This window comes from Ursus maritimus, unplaced genomic scaffold (assembly GCF_017311325.1).
Source record: "Ursus maritimus isolate PB19 unplaced genomic scaffold, ASM1731132v1 scaffold_15, whole genome shotgun sequence".
Taxonomy (NCBI): domain Eukaryota; kingdom Metazoa; phylum Chordata; class Mammalia; order Carnivora; family Ursidae; genus Ursus; species Ursus maritimus.
Window position 1 is genome coordinate 34,102,619 of NW_024423897.1, and position 24,309 is coordinate 34,126,927.

The 24,309-nt window shown below is 43.2% G+C and overlaps 1 protein-coding gene across 1 annotated transcript in view; it reads right to left on the bottom strand.

Annotated features, from left to right (window-relative positions):
• Positions 1–24,309, bottom strand: part of EGFLAM (EGF like, fibronectin type III and laminin G domains) — a 178,361-nt gene that overhangs the window by 97,504 nt on the left and 56,548 nt on the right. The window contains exons 2-6 of the mRNA XM_040630493.1: positions 12,780–12,889; positions 11,624–11,707; positions 8,818–8,844; positions 2,493–2,610; positions 1,095–1,230 (exon numbers count right to left, since the gene is read on the bottom strand). Coding sequence (XP_040486427.1) covers positions 1,095–1,230; positions 2,493–2,610; positions 8,818–8,844; positions 11,624–11,707; positions 12,780–12,889 — 475 coding nt within the window. The remainder of the gene's footprint in view (positions 1–1,094; positions 1,231–2,492; positions 2,611–8,817; positions 8,845–11,623; positions 11,708–12,779; positions 12,890–24,309) is intronic.

Here is a 24,309-nt window from a genome sequence, read left to right on the forward strand (position 1 = left end):
CACATTACCACCTCATCTTCCAGCCTTCTGCCACCTGTAAGTCAACAAGTCCTGCCTGCAATGAGCTCTGTCCTCAAGCATTAAAGGGACTAGTGCAGCACCTCTCTGAAGAAACAAGTATCTATTTTCCACCACAGAGGAGGAGGTGAGGAAGTCAAGCCACAGAGCAGGGCTAATCAAAATCTTGGCAGAGTCATTTGGTCCTGGTTTCAGAGAGCCTCGGGAATGAGGTGCTGAACTAGTCTCTTTATGAATCCATGAGGCAGCAGGCCTTAGACACACCCCACCAGCTTTAATGTAGGGAACACTAACTCCACAGGCGTGTGCATCAGCCAGGCGCTTCGGTTCACACTTCAACTGCAGCTAGAGTTCAGAGGAAGGGCCTTAGATTGGGAATTCCTTTTTGCTAGGGGTGTGTGTGTATGTGTGTGAATGTATGTGTGTGTGGGGGGGGGTATGTGTGTGTGGGGTATGTGTGCATTGTTTTTGTTTTTGTTTTATTTATTTTTGCTTACAATTACATAGCAGCATTGAGAATCCATGTTTTCTATCTGTAAGCTTTTGGAAGAATTCCTCATCACTCTTCTACCCTCTGCTAAGCTGAATAATGAGAACTGGAGAGGTACAGGAGAGAAAAAAGTGGAAACCAAACCAAGACATCTGTCCCACAGCAATAAGTATGCAGAAGAAACAGTTACTTATATTTGTTTGTTTTCCCCCTCCCTCAAGAAAAATCACCATCAAATATTTATTTCAGTACAATGTTCCAAAGCCAGGGAGGCAAGTTTCAAGCTTGAAATGCAGGCAGGCTTGTGGCAATGATGCCTCGGGAGTTTTTAGAGCCTAGGACAGTCCTGATGGTGGAGGGGAGATGAGGAAGAGATAAGGTGAGCGCCCGGTTTACCAGATGACCGGCCTCTGAAGCGGTGTGGGGACAGGTGCTGGCCCAGGGACAGAGTATAAATATAGGTCTTCAAGCCTTTGTCATCTCTTAAATACACATACAGTGGAGACAACTCTCCATGCAGTATCCTGTCATGCTTGGAATACCTGAGGTCAATACATAGGGCTTTCGAGGGCGACACAAAACTTACCTGATGAATTCCACAGAATAGTACTCAATGGGGGAGCTTCCTTCACTCTTCCCAGGTTTCCAAGATATGGCCACCTCAGAATCAGAGACCACAGTGACATGCGGTTGCTGGGGTGCTGTCGGCGGCATGCAGGAACCTAGGCGGGACAGCAAACACCTAGAATTGGCTGTGGTCTTTGCTGCTGCAGACGTTTAATATATAAAAAGCACATGTGCTTCCTACAGCCTAAACACCTCTGTTCAGAACAGCCTCCAAATCCAAGCCAAACAAACACACACACACACACACACACACACACAAAATCACAACTGGATTTACCATGTAGGATTTGAGATAATGAGAGCTGGTCTTTCCTCCTTCCCCCAATGCCCTGGCTGAAAATCTAACTAAATTACAACCACACCATTGGCCCTGGGACACACAATGGTGCATACCCTTTAAAGCCCTCAACTACACTCCCACCTCCTAGTAACCTTTCTTCTCTGTATATTGGAATTGACACCTGCAAGGAAAATGAAATGCATAGCATTACTGTCATTCATGTTCAATTCTTGTGTGTGTGTGTGTGTGTGTGTGTGTGTGTGTATGTGTGTCGCCCCCACCATCAGAATGCATACCAATGGTAGGACATTTGGGACATGCCCTCACGTGTAAAGATGTAAGAGTCACCCACAATCCTATCACCTCAAGGAAACTGCTGTTACTATCTTAATATCCAGACTTTCACATCTCCCAGACTTTACCTACACTATTGCTAATGCCAGAAACATTTTTCTTGCCATCTCTTCCTAAAGTAATCCTACTTAGTTTTCAAATTGGATATTTCTAAAACCCTCCCTGAGCCTTGGGGTAGAGGAGTGCTCCCTCCTGAGTGCTCCAGAGCCTGCTGCACCGACCTCAGATGTCCTGGAGCTACTCACCTACCGTTTGCTTCTCCCTCCACAATGAGTTTGTGAGCAATAGTGATGGAGCCACCTTTGTCCCCCAGTGTCCAGCACAGTGTACCTCAATAAGCCTTCGTTGGGTTTCCTTTGCCTATAAAATCCCCTCTCCCACTCCCCCTCCTCCCCTTCCTGATTCCCACTTACTGGTCAGACCTTCACTTAGTAGCCATCTCCCCAGGGAATTCTTACCTCACCCCTACATGGAATCTCCCTTTACATGTTCTTACACCACTAGATAGCATCTACCACAATCCACTGACTACACCTTAACTAGGTAATGTCTTGACCCACTCCACTAAGTTCTGAGAGGGCAAAGGCTGTGCCTGTTTTGGTTCACACCAAGCCTAGCATGGTGCCTGGTGCACAGTAGGTCCTCACTAATATATACTGAATGAAGGGATGAATGAATAGCACCCACTGCTTTCCTACTTGTAATGAACTGAACCCATTTTACCTTGGGGCAACGTGGTCACATGCTGAGGAGAGCTAAGCCGCCCTTTGCCAGTCTTGCTATAAGCTGCCATGCTCACTTGATATTCGGTACCTGGTTTCAAATATCCGATCACTTCCTCCTGTCAATGACCAAACGGGAAATGTGTCAATGACCAGTTCTTTCTTTTTTTTTTTTTAAAGATTTTATTTATTTATGTGACAGAGAGAGAGACAGCCAGCAAGAGAGGGAACACAAGCAGGGGGAGTGGGAGAGAAAGAAGCAGGCTCCCGGCGGAGGAGCCTGATGTGGGGCTCGATCCCAGGACTCCAGGATCACGCCCTGAGCCGAAGGCAGACACTTAACGATGGAGCCACCCAGGCGCCCCAATGGCCAGTTCTTTTAGAGCAAACCAGACAATTTCCATAAGGGTTGTACCTCGAGGCCCCTGTGACACTGCTTGGGACAAAGATTGTTTTTCTTTCTCTACGATTGGCCAAGTTTTAAAATTTGCAAAGAGGAAAACACCATCACATATTTCCCACAACTACAGTATTACCCTTTATTGGTATCTATACACTATTCTAGAACTGAGACTCAGTCACCCTACCAGATCTTGCTTTTAACATTTGAGTTCCTAGATCAGAGTACTGCCTTTCCAGGGCTGGAATCCATCAGTTTTTTTCTCCCCATCTGCATGTCACAGATGCTCAGAGACCAGCCGCAACAGCAAATCAAGGTCTTGATTTGTACCAATGAAGTAGGGACTCACACTTCAGTTCTCAAATATTAAGCTGCATCAGAATCACCAGGAGGGCTTCTTAAATTGCTGGGCCTGCCCCTCGGGGTTGTTGATTCAGTACATCTGGGAAGGGGCCTGAAGAATGTGCATTTCTAAGACGTTTCCAAGGGCCGCTGCTGGTCCAGGGACCCCACATCGATGAAGGATGTACATGAGCTTCACCTGCACAGTGTCCCTGACCCCAAGGCCCCAGCTGAAGAAGCCTTGCTCCACTTCACGTTTTGGTAAAAGCAACATGCCCCTGGGGCTACAGTGCTAAATAGTAAGTGGGAGTCTGGGAATCCCTGGGGGTCCCAGGACACTACAGTGGAAAGGACACAGACTTTGAAATCAATTAGTCATAAGCGTGAATCCTGATTCTGCCACTTATTTATTGCTAGCTGAGGCCTTGAAACTAAATCCCCTGAGCCTCAGTTTCTTCCTCTGTAAAATGGAGATATAGAACTCTCTTGCATAGCACTAATATTTGGGATAATGTGCGTAAAGCAGCTGGGACCAGGGATATCCTCAAGAAATGGGTTGTTGTGATTTCTGTCCTATGGGAGGCCCCTCCTCTTCCTGCTTACCTAGCTTCCACCACTCCTCCAAGGCCCAAACCTTCCCCGTGACACCAGAACACCCAGACCTGATCTCACCCTGCCAACGGTTGTGCCACTAATTTTGCACTTTTATAAATTACAAAGTATATATTACTATTTCTCCTCTGGGATTGTAAGCCCCTGGAGAGCAGGGACCCTGTCTTGGACTTCTTCACAGCCCCCTCGGCAGATGATCAAATATTCATTGTTGCTAAGGAGAATTCGCCCGCTGATCAAAACTTTTTTAAAGGACTCAACAAAGAGTTATCGAATACTTACTACAGGAGTCCTTAACCCCAAGTGCACATTAGAATCACTAAAAAAATTACCAATGCCTGTAGTCCCCTCCAGACTACTTCAGTCAGAATCCGTGCAAGGCAGGGCCCTGGGTGTCAGTGTAAAGCGCTCAGCTGAGGCTAATGGGCAGCCAGGTGCACAAACCCCAGGTCCAGGGCTCGGCCCACCCCCTGCGTTCTGCATTCCATCTGTCGCCCGCCTTCTCCTGTGACTCCATCCCCTCCCCTATCTACCCGGTGCCTGTGTGAGTACTCACAGTGCTAAGTCTCTCCCACCCCGAGAATGGCCAACTACTGCCCAGCACGCATGTGCCCACCTCCTCTCCACAGCGGCAGCTTTCTTAACAGAGCTGCCTCTACTTCCTCACATCTTATTCACCCCTCACCAGGCCTCTCCACGCTACAAACCTACTGAGATATTCTTACCAAGCAAGGTCAGCACACGACTTTGTAGTAAATCCAATGGGGATGATTCTCTGAACTTGACTTTTTGTACCTTTCAATACTGTCGCCTAGCCTTGCCTCTTCAATTTCTTGGTTCCCTTGGAAGCCATGACTCTGCTCCTCCTTGGTCTCCTTCTACTTCTCTCATTGCTCCTTCTCAATACCCTCCATCTATTCCCCATTCTCTGCTTGCCCCATAGATGGTGGTTTTTCCCAGGAAGCCACCCCTTGCCATCTTGCCCTCTCACTCGGTCGTCTTGCCTGGGTAAGCTCATCCACTACTTCCTCAGCTTCGAGCAGCACCTTCGCTTGTCACCTCCCAGATCTGCCTCTCAGCTCTGCCCCGCCTCTGGATGTCCAGACGTTGCTTTGCAACTGCCTGTGGAATATCTCTACCCAACAACCACACGGCACTAAGGTTCAACATAACCAAAGCTCAATAATCATTTCTCCTCCCACTATTGAAAACAAAGTAAGAAATTGCTTCACCTCTTGCGTTCGCTCTCTCATTACCCACACCACAAATTCTTGACACTTTCCTCCCTGTGTTTACACTTCCTCTCTAACTACCATTCAGCCAGTTACCAAAACTGTCACTGGGACTCGTTCATGTGACTTCAATCTGTTTAGGTCATCTCGTCCTCATGACACTTAAGTCCAAGTCCTCATAATGATGACACTGGATTCCGATTCCCCCTGCCACCCAAGCTGCCTACACCACCAGTGTAGACTCCATCTGCTAGAGTTATCTTCCTAAACCTCAGATCTGGGCATGTCACTTTCCATTTTAAAATCCCCTTAGAATGGCGTAGTTGTGTCCCCCTCTTTATCCTTCCAGCATCACCTCATGTCACCTCCTTGCCTTTCATTCTACATTCTGATCATACGTAAGAACTTGGCAGGGCTCAAATTTATGCCATTCAATTCTTTGCCTCTGGGCCTTTGAACCTGCTGCTCCTTCTATATGAAATGCCCTTCTCCCCACTCTTGCCTGGCTCACCCCTGCTCATCCTTCATGACTCAGTTCAGCTGAGACATTACCTCATTTCTCTGACCCCCAGCCTCCAGTCTGGTTAGGCACCCCTCCTCTATGCTTCCCTGGCGTCCTTGGTATACCTGCATCTTAGCACCACTCACCTTCGACTGTTAAGTGTCTGTTTGTCACCTTCTCCGCACCCACTTGAGGGCAGGAGCAAGTTCTTTTCCCTCTGGCAGCCTAAAGCTTAGTAACGGCAGGTAGCAAGCGCTTAAGCAATGCTTTTTGATGAATGAATGAGTAAATGAATGAAGCAAAGTGAATGAGTGAAAGACAGAAATCAAATCAAGGTGTCCAATATAAGCAGATTACCTCATCAAGAGCCAGCTTCTACGACTGACCCCTCCATCTTGATTATCAGTACCCCTGCCCCAGGCCCCGGGGTTGGCAACTCCAGAGACAGGCTGACTTTCTCTTACCCACCTCCCTCCAGCCACCTCCACGTGCTTTTCAGACCCGCTCCCTTCCTCCACTTCCTGAGTCCTTACCTGGGCCATGCTTACCTTCTTTTTCAGATGTCCAACTACCTTTTCCACATCCACTGTACCAGTCCCATTCCCTCCATTCACAGTCTGTGACAGGGATGACTAATTGTCTCCTCATATTCATTCCCTTCTTTCTTATAACAGAACCCCTGTATATTAGTTGGGCCAGCACCACCCAAAGACTACATCTCCCAGCATCCTTTGCATCCAGCTCTGGCCATGTGGCTAAAGTCTGTCCAATAGAAATTGAGTTAAAATGCTGAGGGTGATTTCTGAGTTATTCCTTAATAGGAAGGACTGTGTTCCCTTTCCTCTTTTCCTCATCTATTGGCTAGAATGTGGATGTGCCAGTGAAGCAATTTGGGCCATGGGAAGGAGGGCTAGAAGGGTTGGCAGAGCAATGAGATGGAAGGATTCCGGGTCTCTGACAGATAGAAGCCACCAAACTGGGTATAACCAGATAGGTTATATCTTGAAGGAAACATGAATGCACATTTTGTTAGAATCACTATTATCTTGACATTTTGGACTGTTTGACTTTTATCCTAATCATTATGTAACCCAATGTCCAAAACCAATCTGGATAGCTATGTACAAGGAGCCCCTAAAAATATGGGACTACTTTTAACTGAATACCTCTTTGCAATGATAAAACCATGTTGAATGACTCTGAACTTCAATCTCTGACCCTGATTTCAGATTCCACCTCTACCCCCTTCCATGCCATACTTTTCTGCTACTGCTGGAAACTCAGGTCATTTGTTTCCAGAAATGAAGCCAGATGGGAGCTACTATACCATAAGGGCATCCAGGGAGCAGAGCTGAGAGAAAGCATGAAGCAGGAGAGCACTAGACCAGGAGCCAGGAGACCTGGGTTCTGCTGCCAAATAGCCTTGTGATCTTGGAGAGGCCACTTCACTTCTCTGGGCCAAAGTTTCAACACCAAAATTCTACAGTTGCTCTAAAATGACCTTGTTGGTAGCTAATAACCTTGGATTCAACTTCACAGCTCACTCTACAAGTTGAGGCTGGGCCTTGGTTGTGAATATCTAGCATCATTACATGGAAGGCATCAGAGAAACAGAAAAGTGCTATCTTCCAAACATCCTTCTTTCAATGGCCCTGAGGAAGGCTATGCAGGCCAGAGTGGAGGGAGGAGGTCGGGAGATTTTATTCCCTGAGTGGTCACAGAAAGCTAGAAAGCATCTTCCAGAGTTTCACAGGAAGGGCAGCATTGGCTTTGGGGCTGTACAAATCTTCCTTGTATGGGTCTGTCCTGTGTACTGCAGGGAAAGCAGTGTCCCTGAAGCTTGTCTACGAAAATGTCCACACTTATGTCCATATGCCCCAGAGGGAACAAAAGAACCCCCAGCTAGGAACCTTTACTAGGTCACCCCTTCATTTTACAGTCAAAGAGAGATTCAAAGGGGTTCAGTCACCTTGCCCAAGATGACCCTCGCTGTGATGACAGAGCTGGGACTCCATGCAAGTCACATGATTCTTGCCTACGTCTTCTCTCTCTAACCTTGGATAAGACCCAAGTACAATCACTGTTCTGGGTCAACCAGACCAGTGGACTCCAAAGCAGGATGATAGTGTATCCCCCTGACTGAGCAAGATAATCTTCTGAAATGCCAGAAGAAAAGAACTATTTCTATCTTATCTCCTCCTTTAAGATTCTGTGGAACTTTCTAATGTACATAATATACTAGTAGAGTAGCATGTGTATAATTCACGTATGTGTGTGTGTGTTCAAATACTTTTTACTGATGATATGAATGATCAGAAAGTGTGGAGCCCACAGTTTAAACACTCGCTTGTTATTTCCAACTCTAAAATATGACCAAATCACCCTGCTTTGTTTTACTACTTATTTTTCCAGGTTGAAACCTGCAGGTTGTTGTTCTAAGAAGAAGGTAAGTGTCAAATGTTAACCAACTCAGAAGCATCCGTATAAGCAGATCATCAAGGGATACAACCGGTGGTCAACCCATCTTCTGGTTGGCATTCAATCCAGCAAGTTAAGCAGTTTGAGGTGACCTGATCCTGGCTTACTGGGGAGGTCTGGAATCCTTAGAGGAAGTGAGGAAAGGAAAAGGACTGGAATCCTTAGCAGAAGTGAGGAAAGGAGAAGGACTGGAACCCTTAGCGGAAGTGAGGAAAGGAGAAGGACTGGAATCCTTAGCGGAAGTGAGGAAAGGAGGACTGGAATCCTTAGCGGAAGTGAGGAAAGAAGAAGGACTGGAATCCTTAGCAGAAGTGAGGAAAGGAGAAGGACTGGAATCCTTAGCAGAAGTGAGGAAAAGGAGGACTGGAATCCTTAGCGGAAGTGAGGAAAAGAGAAAGAAGGGGGGGAGGGGTACCACCCTGCAGAGGTGCTCACTTGTTTAAATATCTTCTCTCCTTTTCAGTCTTTTTCACCTAGTTTTGAACAGAGCTTAAATAACTTCAACCTTTAAAAACGTTCCTCTTAACCTTACTCTGCCGTGTGAGATGAAGCGGCAAGGAGGAGAATAAAAGTGACTTCTTTCTAAATGATTAAAAATTCACCTGGTATGCTCCACAGTCCCTGCTTACACGGGAACTAAGCACTCTCCCTCGGGCCTTAATCGGCATGAGCAAGATGCGGGAAAATCCATGTTTTGTGAAAAGAGACCCCCTGAATCCTGGGTTGGGGCAAGGGTTTAACTTTTCTGAAGCATACTTACAAAAATCTTCCGATGATCGGACTGTCCCTGCAGAGGAGAAAAAAAAACCAAAACAACATGAAGGGAAAGGACAACTTACAGGTTGCAAATAAACCCGTAGAGTAGCCCCCCTTCTACAGACAGCCACGGGCAGCGAACACACAACTTCTGTCTGAATTCTGTTGACCACTCCCTCAGTTCTTGCTCCGTGTCAGCTACGGTGCTGAGGGCTCCACGGCCACGACCCCATTTACTGATCGCAGCGTCCTCATGCTATAGGCTGATACGATACAGGACAGAAGGTTCCCAAACTTTCTCTGCTTATGGCACCTTTGCTGTCTCAGGAATATTTTCATAGCACCTCTAATGCCAAAGAAATGCCTAAGTGTTCCGTTCATTCCATAGTTACACTCAAACACCCTGGTAGTGGCAGTTCACACAGATGTCTCTCTTTCCCTTGAAAAGCCGCTACATTCCCCAGCGCCCCTGTGAGCTGGCTGCACAGCCCCGGAGCACCCTGGCACAGTTTGGAAACCCCAGATTGCTATCTATGATATAGATACTATTTGGCTCCCCGTTCTGTCCACGAGGGAACTGAGGTCCAGTAAGGTTAGCTTGTTGTGATACAGCATGCTAAATGCAAGTCTCTGAATCCAGAACCCACTGTTATACCAGACCCCTCCCCTCTTCCTGACTCACGCACGATTTCCTCTCTCCATTCTGGATATTCTGCACCTCCCCCCACCTCCCCACCAGAATACACGAGCACACGGGCATGCTCACACACATGAATGCTTGCCCTCTTGGTTCACACCATTCCTTTTGATTTCAGTGCTCCTCCCTCTCCTCTGCCTTTCCAGAAATTGCCCCTGCTTCAATTCTCAGCCCCTAGTTCGACGACTTGCTATTATACTAATCTCTCCCTTTTGGATACTTCAGTCTGTCTATTAAGTGGCATGTTAATGACATCTGGTCTTATGTTGCTTTCCAGCTGTTTATCAGCAAGAATGGGATTTTCCCAATAAGACTAAAAGCTGCCCAAGAGTAGGGACTCTGTGTTATCCTATGCTGGGCATATAGCAGCAACTGTGAAAGTCTGTTGAAATGGGCAAGGTATAATTTGATAGCATACTCTAATGCCTGGATGTAATTAACAGAGAGAATATATTTAACATAAAGGCAATGATCATCAGGAATGATCAGTAACATCTATCTGGCTTCTTTACATTTTAAAACCAAAGGCTTTAACATATGCCATTTTATTTGGACACAACAGTGTAATTATTATACCTGTTTCATGGGAGAAAGGTAAGGCTTAGCCAGGTGAGGCGACTCTGGCCAAAGTCACCCAACCTGTAAGTGCAGGAAGGATGTCGGAAAGCCCAGGGTACCTATTTCCCTCCTGGTCCCTTGCTTCACGTTTGCACTGCAGTGCCCTCCCCAGAGAATACCCTGCCAGAGTATTCAGGGCAGGATCTCGATTCCAGAGGAACTGTCCAGACTCCAAGACACCTGTCATCAGCACAGTGCCCTCGCTGCCTGGACTGTGCTGCAGGCTGGTGGCTGGGGATACTGCTGCCTCCTTGGTGGGGTCCAGGTGCTTGTTCAAATTTCCAGTGCTGAGGTGGCTTCCTAGCTGGGCTAAGCCAATCTCCCCTTTTAGGATAAAGTAAACCACAGAGGCTGGGGTTGAGGGCTTCTAGGGCAAATGAGGCAGGTGGCACAAAAGTCTGAGATTAAAAGCGTATCATGCAAAGGACACACAGGCTGCAAATGTACACCTCTTCTTTTTGAAGAGCTTTGGTTAAAAAAAAAAAAAAGAAAGAAAGAAAGAAAAAAAAAATGCCAGAGCGGGGCTCCGAAGTCCGTCTACGAGGGGTTTCCAGTTGACTCTGTTCCTCACTAATGTGTGGTTTGGGGATAGTGATTTCACCTGTCTGAGTCTCAGCATCCTCGTCAGTAAAATGAGGTCATAGGACAGTTGTGAACATTAAATGGGAAGGCAAATGGAAAGCAGGAGGCACAGCGGCTGGCAGGTAACAGGTGCCCAGCTATCGCTGTAGCTACTTGTCCTGGCGGACAAGCGGGTGTCTGTGCCGAGCCGGCCCCGGAGAACATGGGAGTCACAAACACCCAGCCGCCCCTGCCCTGCGGCACTATTCTGGGCGGTGGTGCTAATGCTGGCAGAGCGATTCCTAGCCTGTCGGGTAATAGTAGTAGAACAGGGAAGGAGGAGGGGAGTGGAGGAAAGAAAACAGAACACTCCTAAGGCAGGAAAATTCACCCAGGGAGACCTTGACAGGAAAGAGAAGAGAAATAGACAGAAAGGCAGCAACTGGTTAGTGGAAGGACCGGGCGCTGAGCTTGACAAGAAAAATAAACAACTTGGACCGTTTGAATATACATTCCGAATGACATCATTTTCTTCTGCATTGTGTCTGCAGGCACTTGGGAGGATACAGATGTGTCGTATTTATTTATAAAGCTTTATTGGGATTTTTCAAAAGTCAGAATTGAACTTCATGAAGGGAAAAAAGGGGGAAGAACAGCTGTACGGAGGCTGTTTTCTCACCGGATGCATGGGGTGGGTTGAGTCGAGGCTGGAAGTGCTTGCCCAGAACTTTCTGCACGTGCCTGCCTTCCTGGAGACGAGGCGAGGCGTGTGATGAGGGCATGTGCATGAAAGACGTGTGTAAATTATACACACGTGGTTATGACATATACAGCGGTGCACAGACACGCACATGATTAGAAATCCTTCTGAATATCGCTACAATGCCAAGCACAGGCGTGCTTTTGAGGGGGCTGCCTTGATGGGGCTACTCACCGACGTCATGCCGTCCTGGCTGAGCGGCACAGGGTGCCACCGCTCCTGCATGGATTTGTCCACGCCGACCTCAGAGTAGAAGATCTGGAGAAGAGGCGGACATCAGGGTGACAGCGGGGCCAGCACTTCTCCAGCAGATCAAGGGTCTGGGGTTCTAGCTCCACTCACCACCACAATGGGTTCTAAGGTGCGCTGCCTCGCTGGCCCTACCGACCCGTTCTACAACAAACATAGCTCCCCCCACCCTAGCTGGGCTTGCACACTCATGAGCCTGCAGAGGCCAGGAGGGAGCCCTGGATCAGTGACGTGGGAGGGAGGGGGCTGGCCCCAACCCCTGCTTTTCTTCTCCAAACCATGACTTTCTCAGGTAATCTTCCATCGTCCCACTTTTGATGTAACAGGAGTTTAGAAACACATTTCTCTGCCTTAAGAAGACAATAGGACGAGGGCCTATTTCTGGTGAAATGGAGGCAGTAGAGAGTTACAGGTCTGGGTGATATGGGGAGCGGGGGTGGGTCTGTCCCATCTAAAGGGGGCAGCCCAGTTCCAGTGGGCTCAGTGCCCCGCAGGAATATGGGCCCAGTATGATCAGTACTCTGGATATTCCCAGAGCTTTCAGAACTCCAAATTATCTGAAATCTCCTAACTCCTAAAAGTTGACTCATTTTTGAAAACCCTGTTCAAACAAAACATGCTGGTGAACTGAAATCAGTGCCATATAACCTCTGACAGGTAGGAATGCATTCTCTGCTCCCTCCCCCGCTTTGTCTGTCCATGTCTTTACTTTAATTCAGATTTTACAGTATTTTGAACTTGTTGACAACATTCCACAGTGACTCCCTATTACTTCCCATGTTTCTGCTTTAGCCTCTGAACTTGACTGTGGGCAGCTGGACAGCAGGAACCACATCTACTCAGTTTCTATTTTCCCATCCCTGAACAGAGCAAGGACTCCATAGATCCTCACTGACTTTCAGGCACTTACAAATACCCTTAAAAGGGAAACATTTCCTCTGGTTTCTGGTAAGGAGACCGGGGCAGTGATTAATCGGGAGGGTTGGTATAAGGAGGCCCTATATAGGAGGAGCAGGGTGGGAAGGGCGTAGATTCACCCCTACGACACCCATGACGGAAAACCCTGTGCCCAGGAACTCACAATATAGCCAATGACGGGGATCTGGGGTTGCTTTGGCATCTTCCACTCGATGCTGAGCGCTGTGCAGTTCAACGACAACACCACGATATCGAGAGGCGGCTCCATCTTGCCTGCCGCAAAGCAAAAGAGACGGTGTTAGAGGCTGCGCGTGCACCTTGCGTGTACTTACAGAGGGACAGCAAACGTCAGGATGAGGCCGCAGGCCGGGAATCAGCCCTCTTGGCCTGCCACACCTGTCTCAGCTGACCTCACCGGAACCCTGCTGTCCCCTCCCAACCCGGCAATGGTGTGTTCCTCAGTCCTGTCTGCAGCTTCTAACACCCCGGGGACCAGCAAAGGGAGGCCAAGCACTTCCGACTTGACTCTAGGAGCTTGGAATGTATTAAAGCAAGATGATGAACCTTTTCCTTTCTACTTAGTGACATACATATGTTTTATAGGTGTGTTATATAGCTATGTCTGTTCACATAGTTCACTAATTCTTATTATGGAACATCTCAAAAATATGGTTAGGTGTCAAATGGGGTTAGGAAACTTCAAATGTTTTACTGTATCCCTATCTTAAATAATTTTACGGTTACAAATAATAAATTTTATGTTTATAAATATAACATATGCAGATTACCAAAATTTAGAAATAAGTCCTGTCGACATTTGAATACAGTACCTCCTTTTGGTTACATGCAACTTTTTGTAAGATATCCATATGTAAATATAGATACAGATATGTAGATATAGATATATACACATACATATGTATGTATATATTTATATATGCATATATAATTTTTATTTTTCTTTATTGTCTTCATTATAGAGAATAAATATGTATACATAGTCATAATTTTAAATCTTATTTTCACTTTGTGTGTGTGTATATATATATATAACTGACACTATATATTTATCAATTAAATTAATTATTTTTAATGGCTGTTAGTTCTTCTGTATACAGTAGTTCCCCCTTACTTTTGCAGGATACATTTCAGTGGATGCCTAAAACCACAGATAGTACTGAACCCTATATATACTATATTTTTTCTTATAAATATATACCTATGATAGTTTAATTTATTAATTAGGCACAGTAAGAGGTTAACAATAACTAATAATAAAATAGAACAATTGCAGTAACATACTGCCGTGAAAGTTATGTGACTATGGTCTCTCTCAAAATACCTTATTGTACCATACTCATCCTTCTTCTCGTGATAATGAGAGATGGTAAAATGCCTACACAATGAGGTGAACTGAGGCGAATGACGGAGGCACTGTGATGGAGTGTTAGACTACTACTGACCTTCTGATGATGCGTCAGAAGGGGGATCATCTGCTTACAGGTGGTTGACGGTGGGTAACTGAAACTGCTGATATTGAAACCACAGACAGGTGGGGAACTACTATACTGCTTATGCCGCCATTAACACTATTTCTCCTTCCACTACTGTTAGACACTTAATTTATTTCCAGTTTTTTGCAATTTTAAATAATGCTCATGAGGGGCACCTGGGTGGCTCAGATGGTTAAGCATCTCCCTTCAGCTCAGGTCATGATCCCAGGGTCCTGGGATCGAGGCCCACCTGGGGCTCCCCCCTCAGTGGGGAGTCTGCTTCTCCCTCTCCCTCGGCCCCTCCCCCACCATTTGTGCTCTCGCTCTCTCTCAAATAAATAAATAAAATCTTTATAAATAAATAAATCAATAAATAATGCTCCATGAGGGCAGGAACTAGGTGTGTCCAGTTCAGAGCACAGAGACTAATAAATGAAAGAGACTGAGTGGATGAATGTTCTTCAGTTTGATTTCTCACTTGTCAGTATGTCCTGATGATGATCCTTCTTTTTAACAACTGTGTAGAATTCTCCAGGATATCAGTTAGGGTACTGTGTCTGCAATTCGCAGAGATCTAATGTGTCAATTTATTAGACTGCTGCTGGGGCCTACCACCCACGCTTTTAATAACAGAAACCAAGGCCTTTCGGGTGGGCCAAGTAGTAGAGTCTTGGTACTGTCCCTTTGCAAGAACTGCCAAGCTAGCAGGCCACTGCCACCCCTCCCTGCCCGTAGACACCTACCATTGCCACACTGCTGTCACTCAGGGATTTGGTCTTCAACTACTCTCTGGCTCTGCCTTGGTTCAAGATCTAAAGTCCCATCTGGTTGGCCAAACTTATGTAATGTGACGTCCTCCTGATCGACCAAAGGGCCAGAGAGGAAAGATCAGTTTTTTCTAGTTTCCAAACTGGGAACTGACAGGATGAAGGGAGTCTTAGGAATAGTTTTTCTACCAATCCCACCTATAGTACTGAAAGCTCCTTAGAGGAGAATCAGATCCTAGAAAAAGAGCAGTGGGAGGTGGGAAGGCCAAATACTCTGCTACTCAGAGCACATGTGTATAACTAACTGTTACTCCACTGATTAATATTTAGGTTTTTTCCAAATTTCACTATTAAAAGTAATGCTGAGAAGGGGGCACCTGTGTGGCTCAGTCAGTTAAGCCTCTGCCTTGGGCTCGGGTCATGATCCCAGGGTCCTGAGATCAAGCCCTGCATCAGGCTCCCTGCTCAGCAGGGGGTCTGCTTCTTTCTCTGCCCCTCTCTCCCCCCTCAACTCATGCTCACTCTCTCACTCTCTCTCTCAAATAAATAAAATCTTAAAAAATAATAATAACACTGAGAAGAACATTTATGTATGTGCCTTTTTGTTTACATGTCCAAGTATTTCTAGGAAGGACACCTATTAAAAATTATGAATATATCTATCCTAAAACAGTGAAATACACATTCTTTTCAAGTGCACATGGAACATCTCCAGAATCAGTTACACATTAGGCCACAAAACAAATCTCAACAAATTCACAAAGAATGAAGTCATACCATCATCTTTTCCAACCACAAGTTTGACAATAGAAATCAACCACAAGAAAAAAATCCAAAAGACCACAAATATGTGGAGGTTAAATAACATGCTACTAAACAATGAATAGGTTAACCAAGAAATCAAAGAGGAAATCAAAAAATACATGGAGACAAATGAAAATGAAAACACAATGGTCCAAAATCTTTCAGATGCAGCAAAAGCTGTTCTAAGAGGGAAGTGTAGAGCAATACAGGCCTACCTCAAGAGCAAGAAAAATCTCAAATAAACAATCTAACCTCACACCCAAAGGAGCTAGAAAAAGAACCAACAAAACTCAAAACCAGTAGAAGGAAGGAAATAATAAAGATTAAAACGGAAATAAGTGAAATAAAAACTAAACCAAAACAAAACCAATAGAACAGATCAATGAAACCAGGAGCTGGTTCTTTGAAAAGATCAATAAAACTGATAAACCTTTAGCCATACTCATAAAAAAAGAGAGAGAGAGGACTCAAATAAACAAAATCACAAGTGAAAGAAGAGAAATAACAACTGACACCACAGAAATACAAAGGATTCTAAGATAATTTTATTTAAAAAATGACATGTCAACAAATTGCCAACCTAGAAGAAATGGATAAATTCCTAGAAACATCGAATGAACCAAATCCAGCAATACAATAAAAAGTCATTCAGCATCATCAAGAGGGATTTAGTCCTGGAATGCAAGGGTAGTTTGATATTCACAAATCAATCAACATAATATATCACATCAACAAGAGAAAGGATAAAAACCATATGATCATTTCAATAGTTGCAGGAAAAGTATTTGACAAAGTACTACATCCATTCATGATAAAAACCCTCAACAAAGTAGGTTAAGAGGGACTATACATCAACATAATAAAGACCATATATGGAAAACTCACAGCTAACATCATACTCAATGGTGAAAAACTGAGCGCTTTCCACCTAAGATCAGGAACAAGACAAGAATGTTCACTCTCACCAATTTTATTCAACATAGTACTGGAAGTCCTAGCCACGGCAATCAGACAAGAAAAAGAAATATATAGCATCCAAATTGGTAAGAAAGAAGTAAAGCTTCCACTATTTACAGATGACATGTACTTACTATATATGGGAAACCCTAAAGACTCCACCAAAAAACTGCTAGAACCGATAACAGAATTCAGTAAGGTTGCAGGATACAAAATCAATATACCAAAATCTATTACATTTCTATACACAAATAATGAAGTAGCACAAAGAGTAATTAAGAAAACAACCCCATTTACAATTGCACCAGAAATAATAAAATACCTGGGAATAAACTTAAACAAGGAAGTGAAAGACCTGTACTCTGAAAACTATAAAACATTGATGAAAAAATTGACGATGACACAAACAAATGGAAAGATATTCCATGCTCCTGGATTGGGAGAACAAATATTGTTAAAATGTCCGTAATACCCAAATCAATCTACCGATTTTTTTTTCAAGATTTTATTTATTTATTTGTCAGAGAGAGAGTGCACAAGCAGGGGGAGCAGCAGGCAGAGAGAGAAGTAGGCTCCCCGCTGAGCAAGGAGCCCAATGCAGGACTCAATCCCAGGACCCTGGGATCATGACCTGAGTTGAAGGCAGACATTTAACCAAATGAGTCACCCAGGCGTCCCTCAATCTAGAGATTTAATGCACTCTCATTCAAAATACCAAAGCATTTTTCACAGAACTGGAACAAATAATCCTAAAATTTGTATGGAACCATAAAGACCCTGAATAGCCAAAGTAATCTTGAAAAAAGAAGAACAAACTGGAGAATCTGAGAACAATCCCAGATTTCAAGATATACTACTAGACACACATATGAACAGAATAGAATAGAGAGCTCAGAAATAAACTCAAATTATATGGTGAACTAGTCTTCAACAAAGGAGGCAAGAATAGGCAATGGAAAAAAGTCTCTTCAACAAATAGTATTTGGGAAAACTGGACAGCTATATGCAAAAGAATGAAACTGGACCATTTTCTTACACCATACACAAAAATAAACTTAAAATGGATTAAGGACCTAAATGTGAGACCTGAAACCATAGAAATCCTAGAGAAGAGCACAGGCAGTAATTTCTCTGACATTGGCCATTGCAACATTTTTCTAAATATGTCTCCTGAGGCAAGGGAAACAAAAGCAAAAATAAACTATTGGGACTACGTCAAAATAAAAGCTTTTGCACAACAAAGGAAACAATCAATAAAACTAAAAGACAACCTACTGAAAGGGAAAAGACACTGCAAATGACATATCTGATAAATGGTTAGTATCCAAAATATATAAAGAACTTATACAACACAACTAATCCAATTTAAAAACAGGCAGAAGACATGAACAGACATTTCTCCAAAGAAGACATCCAGATAGCCAACAGACACATGAAAGATGCTCACATTACTCATCGTCAGGGAAATGCAAATCAGAACTACAATAAGATATCTCACACTCAGAATGGCTAAAATCATAAACACAAGAAACAATGAGTGTTGGTGAGGATATGGAGAGAAAGAAATCCTTGTGCACTGTTGGTAGGAATGCAGTCCGATGGTGTAGCCACTGTGGAAAACAGTATGGACATTCCTCAAAATATTAAAAATATAATTACTGTTTGATCCAGCAATTCCACAACTGGGTATTTACCCAAAAAATATGAAGACACTAATTCAAAAAGGTATATACACCCCTATGTTTACTGCAGCATTATTTACAATAGCCAAATTATGGAAGCAGCCCAAGTGTCCATCGATAGGTGAATGGGTAAGAAGATGCGGTATGTATACACACACACACACACACACACACACACACACACACACACAGAGAAATATTACTCAGCCATAAAAATAATGAAATCTTTCCAATTGCAACAACACAGGTAGGAGGGTATAATGCTAAGTGAGATAAGTCACTCATGTGGAATTTAAGAAACAAAATAAATGAACAAGGAAAAAAAGAGACAAACAAAAAAAACAGGGGCGCCTGGGTGGCTCAGCCATTAAGCGTCTGCCTTCGGAGCCTGCTTCTCCCTCTCACACTCCCCTGGCTTGTGTTCCCTCTCTCACTGTCTCTCTCTGTCAAATAAATAAATAAAATCTTTTTAAAAAATTATATAAATAAAACAAAAAACCAGAATCTTAAATATAGTGAACAAACTGGTGGTTACCAGAGAGGAGGTGGGTGGGGGGATGGGTGAAGGGTATTAAGAGTACAATTACTGTGGGGAGCACTAAGTAATGTATAGAATGTTTGAATCACTAAACTGTTCAATTGAAACTAATATACACTGTATGTTAATTATACTGGAATTAAAATTTTAAAAAGTATGGGTATATGCATTTTAAGTTTTAATAGCTACAGACTTATTGCTCTCCAAAAAGGATTAAATAAATGAATTTTTAAATACATTTGATTTTTTCATTTGGAAAAATTCTTAAAGCAAAGTTCTTTTTTTAAAAGATTTTATTTATTTATTTGTCAGAGAGAAAGAGAGCACAAGCAGGGGGAGCAGCAGGCAGAGGGAGAAGCAGGCTCCCTGCTGAGCAAGGAGACTGATGTGGGACTCGATCCCAGGATCCTAGGATCATGACCTGAGGTGAAGGCAGATGCTTCACTGACTGACCCACCCAGGCATCCCTTAAAGCAAAATTCTTATATCAAAGACAGAATTTCTCAATATCAATCCAGTTGACCTTTTGGGATAGGTGGGTTTTTGTGGGTGCTCTCCCGTGCACTGTAGGATGTTGGATATCATCCCTGGTCTCAAGGCACTAAATGCCAGTAGCACCCCCCAGCCGTAGTTGTGAAAACCAAAAATAATCTCCAGACATTGCTAAATGGCTCCTGGGGGCAAAACTGCTTCCAGCTAAGAACTACGGATCCTAGAGAATGGATATTTTAAGGACTTTTTATAAATATAACCAAATTAACATCTAGAAAATTAACCAATTTAGATGCTTATGGAAGTGTATGGGGATGCCCAGTAAAAGAAATACATCTTTACCAGATCTGAGTCTTATTTTGTCTTTGCTATTTTTTTTAAGATTTATTTATTTACTGTAGAGAGAGAGAGAGAGCACAAGTGGGAGGACAAAGGGAGAAGGAGAGAATCTTAAGCAAACTCCACACTGAGCGTGGAGCCTGACATGGGGCTTGATCTCACAACCCTAAGATTATGACCTGAGCCAAAACCAAGAGTCAGGCACTCAACTGACGGAGCCACCCAGGTGCCCAAGTCTTTGCTAATTTGATAAGAAAAAAGTTGAATACTTTAATATCTTCCTTGGCTATTTTTCTTCCTCTGTTCATGTGTTTCGTGCATTTTTTAATTAGGTAGTTAATTTTTTTCTTATTGATTTAAAAGAACTCTTTCTATGTTAAATATCTTAATGATTCACTTATATTTTCTCTGTGTATTGTTATCTTTGGGTCTAGCTGTATAATTACCCACTACTGGTAGCTTTTTGCTGATTTAAAAGGTTTATGCTAACAAAAATCTCAAAGAAGACTAGGAAGTGGGGGGGAAAGATAGTGGAAATGATCTATCAGACCCTCACAGAACCACAGAATAACCAGTAAACACAACTTCATCCTAAGTCCTAGAGATAGAACTTTCTCCATTTACTTTGGGAAAAATGACAACTGATCAAGGTGGGCTACTTGGGTCAACAAGTGGGACACCAGTCCTTGTGTCCTCATGTATCTGCCAGGGTTCAGCAAAGAAAACAGAAAACACTCAAAGTATTTTAAGCAGAGCGTGGTTACAGAATTGGTGAGAAGGCCAGTGGAATGGAATTCATGACTCACCATTCACTCTATTTTATAGATAGATAAATATATAGATGAGAAAGAGAGAGAGAACTTTAGTGGTGACTCAAAACCAAGAAGTCTCTGCCTTTACACTTGATCCTGCCATGAGACTGCGACTGACTTCAGATACCCACAAAGTGATGGTGAACCTTGGAAAGATGAGTTCTTATGTTTTGATGTCCTTGTTTGGCAGAAGACACAGCAGCAGGAAAGTGGCCATCATCCCACTCCTGCCTTCCACTTGTCCCAAGAATGCATCTCATTGGTGAGACCTAATTTACGTCCAGAATACTGGCTGCAAGGCAGTCTGAAACGTGTCATTTTAATTTTTCCAGCTTTTGCATGACAGTCATGGCACTTAGAAGGAGGATAAATGGATGCTGAACAAGTCAAGCTACAGTATCCATGACATCTTCATACCATAAAAAGCATGAATTCTAATATTCTATCCCCTTTACCTTCATATCCTGCAGTAAAATATCCTAATCAAGCTCTGCTGGGACACAGTTAGGTATGACTCCTATTTTACTGGCATATTCACTCCTTTATTAGATTTTTCACATACCTAACAAATATGTATTGAACTCCTATATGTATCAGGCACTGGATTAGTCAGTGAGGCTACATTAATGATGCAAGAGACAGAGGTCCATAAACAAGTTGGCAGGACATTACAATTGGGTGCGACAAACATAGAGGGCAATATGGGGCACTTTTGTGGCACAAAGCAAGGACACACCTGACTCCACCTGCCAGACTAGTAGGGATGAGGCAATGTGGGGGTGGAAAAGTGTTCCAACCAGTATATATTCTTCCCCAAAAAAGTACGAGGAAGAACCACACAATAGAACCATAGGACATTGCAGTTGAGTGAATGTGGGGGGTGAAGGAGAGGAGAGAGTCAGGAGAGCTCCAGGGATTCTGCCTTGGGCAACAGAGGGAAGAGGGGTGTATGCCATTCACTCATGTGGGGACACAAAGATGGATTTTACTGTTGATGATGAAGGAGGTGTGGTTATCTGCAGCTGGTGAGCAAGAGGTGGCCAGGTCAGACATTTGGGCCAAATACCAAAAATATTCCAGATGAATCAAATGGTTAAAGATGGGAAATCAAATTACAGAAGAGAATTGGATTTTAAAATCAGATTTTTGTTCTTGAGGAGAAACCTTTCTAACCTTAAAAAAGGTAAAGAAAATAAATCAAAAGAAAAGTGATGAATTCTGCATCATAAAACTTTCACTATGCTCTTCAAAAATCGCAAAAGAAAATCCAAACAACAGATCGAAGGATAAATCACGGCAGTAAAATGACAGGCCAAGGGCTATCTTTATTATAAAACTCATACATATTGATAAAAAACATATTCAGACCCTAATAAATAAAATGGGAAGAGACAAGTCACAAAAGAGAAAGCACAGCTGGTAAACACACATGGCAAAATATTCAAATGGCGAGTTATCAAATAAACACAATTTTTAAAAATTGAGATGTCATTTTCACCTATTAAATTAGCCAAAATATTTAAGTGATAGTAACAAATGCTGACAAGAGTACATGAATGTGCTACTCTCAAAAAATTACTTATGACAGTGTAAATGAGCACAGGCATTTTGGAAGACAATTTGGCAATGTGCAATGGTATTCGGAGCTAAATACGTTCCTTTCCTTGGGCTCTTGGAAGTGTGGCTACAGTCTGTTGTGAGGAAAAGAATCTTAAGAGAAGGCTGCTCACATGATGTTCTGCCTGTGATCACTTGTGATACAGAAAAAACAGAAACAATCTAGATATTTAGAAACAGGGTGATAGGTCAATAGCAGTGTATTACATAGTTGGACCGTAAGACAGTCATTAACAATGAGATTTGACCAAACACATTGTGGTAGCTTGGATTGGATCTGGAACAGAACAGGACATGAATGGAAAAACCAGTGATGTCCAAATAGTGTAGTTCAGTTGATAATACGGTACTATTACTAGTTAGTACTATCACTAGTTAATTTTTTAGACTTGACCAATGTGCCATGGTTATGGACGACATTAGCATGAGGAGAAACTGGGTAAAAGACAGGCAGGAATTCTATTATCTTTGCAACTAACTATAAATCTAAATTTATTCCAGAATTGAAAGTTTATTTTAAAAGTGAGGCTAGGATCACTGCAGCAACAATTATGATGTAGCATTAAATAAAAAGTATACCCAATCGTCATGATACTATTACTAGATATATAGGAAATATTCATTTGAAAAATAACTGGAAGGCAAGAGTAAATGGCAATTATTATATCAGGGTGGCTGAGAGGAAGGACGATTTTTTCCCCTTCTGTTTTCTTTTATTTGGTAAGCTTTATAGAATGTTAGCATATGATTTCTTATAATTTTAAAAAGTTACTCTGAAAAGTATTTTTGTAGTCAAAGACCAATCATTGTATGGTTGCAGGTATGACCAGGATCCTCTGTAACTAAAGGAAATTCACAAAGCTCTGCTTCACGAAGCTTGTATCAGTTGGGCTAAGGCAGGCTTTGTTGTCTCATAGATGCATTCTGTCTCTCCATTTAATGGTAGGGCTAAAAATAGTTGGCAATTAATGAAGCAGATCTATTAGCTCTTAACAACCAAAGGTAATGTATCTGCAGAGATCATTCCCGTATCATAACTCAATCATCACAGGAAAAGGAAGGTGCCCGGGAAGGAGGCTACTGCTCCCATGAACAATGCCCACAGCATTGTCGACCGACAGCGATGAAAGCGCTACTGGGGTCACCTGGGATTATAAAGGACATAGAACGGGCACTCTCTTGTTCTTCTCTCCTTTGGCGGCTGGCTGTATTCTAGAATAGGATATTCCAAAATTTTTTGCTCTCTAGGCCCCCGATTCTCTAGGGCAGGTCTGATTCTAAATTAGGTCTCACAGCAGTGGAAGTTGGAGGGCATCACCATGGGGCCTCACAGGACATAAACTGGAGGATAGCCAGAGCCAGGTCTCACAATGTCTAAGAGAGGAGGGACAGGCCCATAACCAGAGTCCTGGGCTTCACGTCTTCATGAAGATTCTAAACTAGAACTGGTGGGGAAGCCCAGTGCTCTGAGCATGGTGCCTTACATACCATCACTTACGTGTCCTTGCATACTGACGGGAAGATTTTGTTTTTCCTTCCTCAAAATAACTAACATTTTAGTTAATGGAAGAAATACTTGCACACTATATTTGATAAGGGGTTAATATCTAAAATATATGAGGAACTCATACAATTCAATAGCAAAAGAACAAATAATACAATTAAAAAATGGGCAAAGAACCTGAAATTTTCCAAAGAAAGACAAACTCAAACTACCATGACTGTGTGTCTGAAGGTAATGAAAACAGGATCTCAAAGAGATATCTGCACCCCTGTGTTCATTTCAGCATTAGTTACAATAGCCAAACAACTAATGTCTGTTGATGGATGAATGGATAAAGATGTTGTGATATATATACACACACACACACACACACACACACACACACACCCCACTGAAAAATGGAATATTATTCAGCTATAAAAAAGAAGGAAACTTTGCCACTCATGACAACATGGATAAACCTGAAGGGCATGATACTAAGTGAAATACGTCAGACAGAGAAAAGCAAATACTGTATGATTTCATTTATATGTGGAATCTAAAAAAAGTCAAACTCATAGAAACAGAGTATGGTGGTTGCCACAGTGGGTGAGGTAGGGTGGGGAGGAGGATGGATAAAGGCAGTCAAAGCTTACAAACTTCCAGTTCTAAGATGAATCTGTCCTGGAGAGCAAACGTGCAGTGTGGT